General features: G+C 49.0%; 1 protein-coding gene across 1 annotated transcript in view; it reads left to right on the plus strand.

Moving 5' to 3' along the window:
* Positions 1–4: 4 nt before the first annotated feature.
* The window catches only part of LOC307079477 (XK-related protein 7-like), a gene marked incomplete at both ends in the record, with an annotated part of 8,871 nt that continues 6,375 nt past the window's right edge, over positions 5–2,500 (plus strand). The window contains one exon of the mRNA XM_079741843.1: positions 5–603. Coding sequence (XP_079597969.1) covers positions 5–603 — 599 coding nt within the window. The remainder of the gene's footprint in view (positions 604–2,500) is intronic.

The following is a 2,500-nucleotide window of genomic DNA, read 5'->3' on the forward strand; positions in this document are numbered from 1 at the left end:
CAACATGGCCGCTAAATCGGACGGAGGTTCCTCGGCGGCGGTGTGTGTGGAGGAGGACCCCCCGGACAGGGACCCCCCGGCCCGGGGTCTAGGTCCGGACCGGGGTGCGGGTCCGGGCGGGACACCCTACTCGCTGCTTGACTGCTGCTGGGTGCTGGGTGCCCTGCTGGTCTTCTTCTCGGACGGCGCCACGGACCTGTGGCTGGCCGCGGACTACTACCTGCGGGGGAACCGCTGGTGGTTCGGCCTGACGCTGGTGTTCGTGGTGGTCCCCTCCGCCGTGGTCCAGGTGCTCAGCTTCCGCTGGTTCGTCTACGACTACTCGGACTTCAGCCGCGCTGCCGTCGCCTCTGACGGAGCGGCGGTGGGATGCGGCACGGGCGACGCCGCGTTGACGGGAGGCGACGGCAGCTTCAGCACCAAGGGCGACGCCGAGGCGCGCGGCGCGAGCGCGGCGGCGACGGGGAACGCGGCGTTCGGTACCACGACGTGCGCGTCGTCCGGTCAGCCTGCCGCGGTGCGCGGGTCGCGGCGGAGCTGCATCGTCTGCATGTGGGTCTTCCAGACCGTCCTGCACGTCATGCAGCTCGGCCAAGTGTGGAGGTAGGAGCCGGTGTGTGGAGGGTGGTGGTGGTGATGGTGGTGGTGGTGGTGGGGTCGCGGGGATTGGACCCGCGTGCATGTGTTAAATGTATAGGCTACGTGCTCTCAGGTGTTACAGCGTATGTGTGTGTGTGTGTGTGTGTGTGTGTGTGTGTGTGTGTGTGTGTGACCCTCTCGTGCATCCCCCAAAAAACGTCAGATTCACGTGAACTTTCGCTATACGTTAATCACAAAAGATGTTAACATATAATCAGTCATCTTTAGTACGATCTTCTGCCGTCAGTGATGATCATAGTTTAATATATCAGAGAGACATGAAGACATGGAGCTGGTGATGTGATCACCTCACCGCCTCACACCTTGGTCCACGCGAGGGGGGAGTGACGCGAGGTGGTGGGTCCGCGGGGCCGGTTGTACGGTGACGTGTTGTAACGGGAGATGACGTCATGTTCTGTCTGCACGCTGGATGAAAGGAGATTTAGAGAATAACGCAGACGTTCGGCTCCGTGGTTTAACCATTTAACAGCAATGGTGGTTTCTGGCTTCTCGTGAAACGCTTCATCGATGGTCACTTCTCGTCTCCATTTGTATAAAATTCACGTGAGAGTTACAGGACAGCTAGACAATTAAAGTATTGAACGGGAAGCTCCTGAGAGAACAATTAATCTAGCATATTAATTACTAATTAAAAGCAGAACAGAGACAGGTCATTAAGGAGCAGGGGTTAGACAGTACGGATAGGTCATTAAGGAACAGGGAGGGGTTGAATTGTAAAAAGACAGGTCATTAAGAGAAGTAGGGGTTAGACAGTACAGAGACAGGTCATTAATGAGCAGTAGGGGTTAAACAGTACAGAGACAGGTCATTAATGAGCAGGTAGGGGTTAGGGGTCATCTTGCCAGGCCAGCTAATCAAACCAAGAGCCGGATATCTGAATGGCTGTTCAGCTTGCCAACTGTTCATTCCCTCACTCAATTAATCAAGTTGTGTGTGTGTGTGTGTGTGTGTGTGTGTGTGTGTGTGTGTTTGTGTGTGTGTGTGTGTGTGTGCGTGTGTGTGTGTTAATAACAGCTTTTAACAGTTATTTTTTATTAAAAGTTTTAATAACAACACTGCTAGTAACAAAACTGTTTATAACAGCAATGTTTATAACAACACTTTTAATAACAACACTGTTAATAACAGTGTTCACAGTTTTAATAACAACACTTTTAATAACAAAAGAAAATATCCATATATCATAGCCTAATGTACAAAGTAGGAAAGGAAACAAGTTTTATGCCCAGGGTTTATTAAGTAGTTTACAGAATAGTGTGTATTTGTTGCAAAGGCTATAAAACAAGTTATAACAAAAATGTGTATTTGTGGATCGTGAAAACATGAGTGGAATATTGTCTTCTGTGGGTAACACAAAACAAATTACAATTAATAGTTCCATAGTCTGTCTGTCTGCCTTTGTTTGGCTGTCTATCTGTCTACCTGTCTGTCTGTCTGCCTGTCTGCCTGTCTGTTAGCTCCTGGGTTCTTTGCTGAATAATTCACCACAGCCCTTAAAGGATCTGTCAATCACTGTATGTGTGCGTGTGTGTGTGTATGTGTGTGTGTGTGTGTGTGTGTGTGTGTGTGTGTATGAGTGGCATGTCTGTGTGCTTGTGTGTATGTGTGTGTGTGCATTGACAGTGTGTGAAAGAAAAAGTGAAAGATCAGATAACAAGGCCGTAAGACACATTGACACACAAATACACACACACACACACACACACACACACATTCAGGTCAGTCGTACACACACACACAAACACATGATCCCACCCATGTATATACACCTAAATATTCCATATATATAAATGTATATTTTTTATATATATTCTTGTGATGTTTATGTTACTCTGTGTTC

This window comes from Pollachius pollachius (assembly GCF_949987615.1).
Source record: "Pollachius pollachius genome assembly, chromosome: 8".
In the NCBI taxonomy this organism is placed as follows: domain Eukaryota; kingdom Metazoa; phylum Chordata; class Actinopteri; order Gadiformes; family Gadidae; genus Pollachius; species Pollachius pollachius.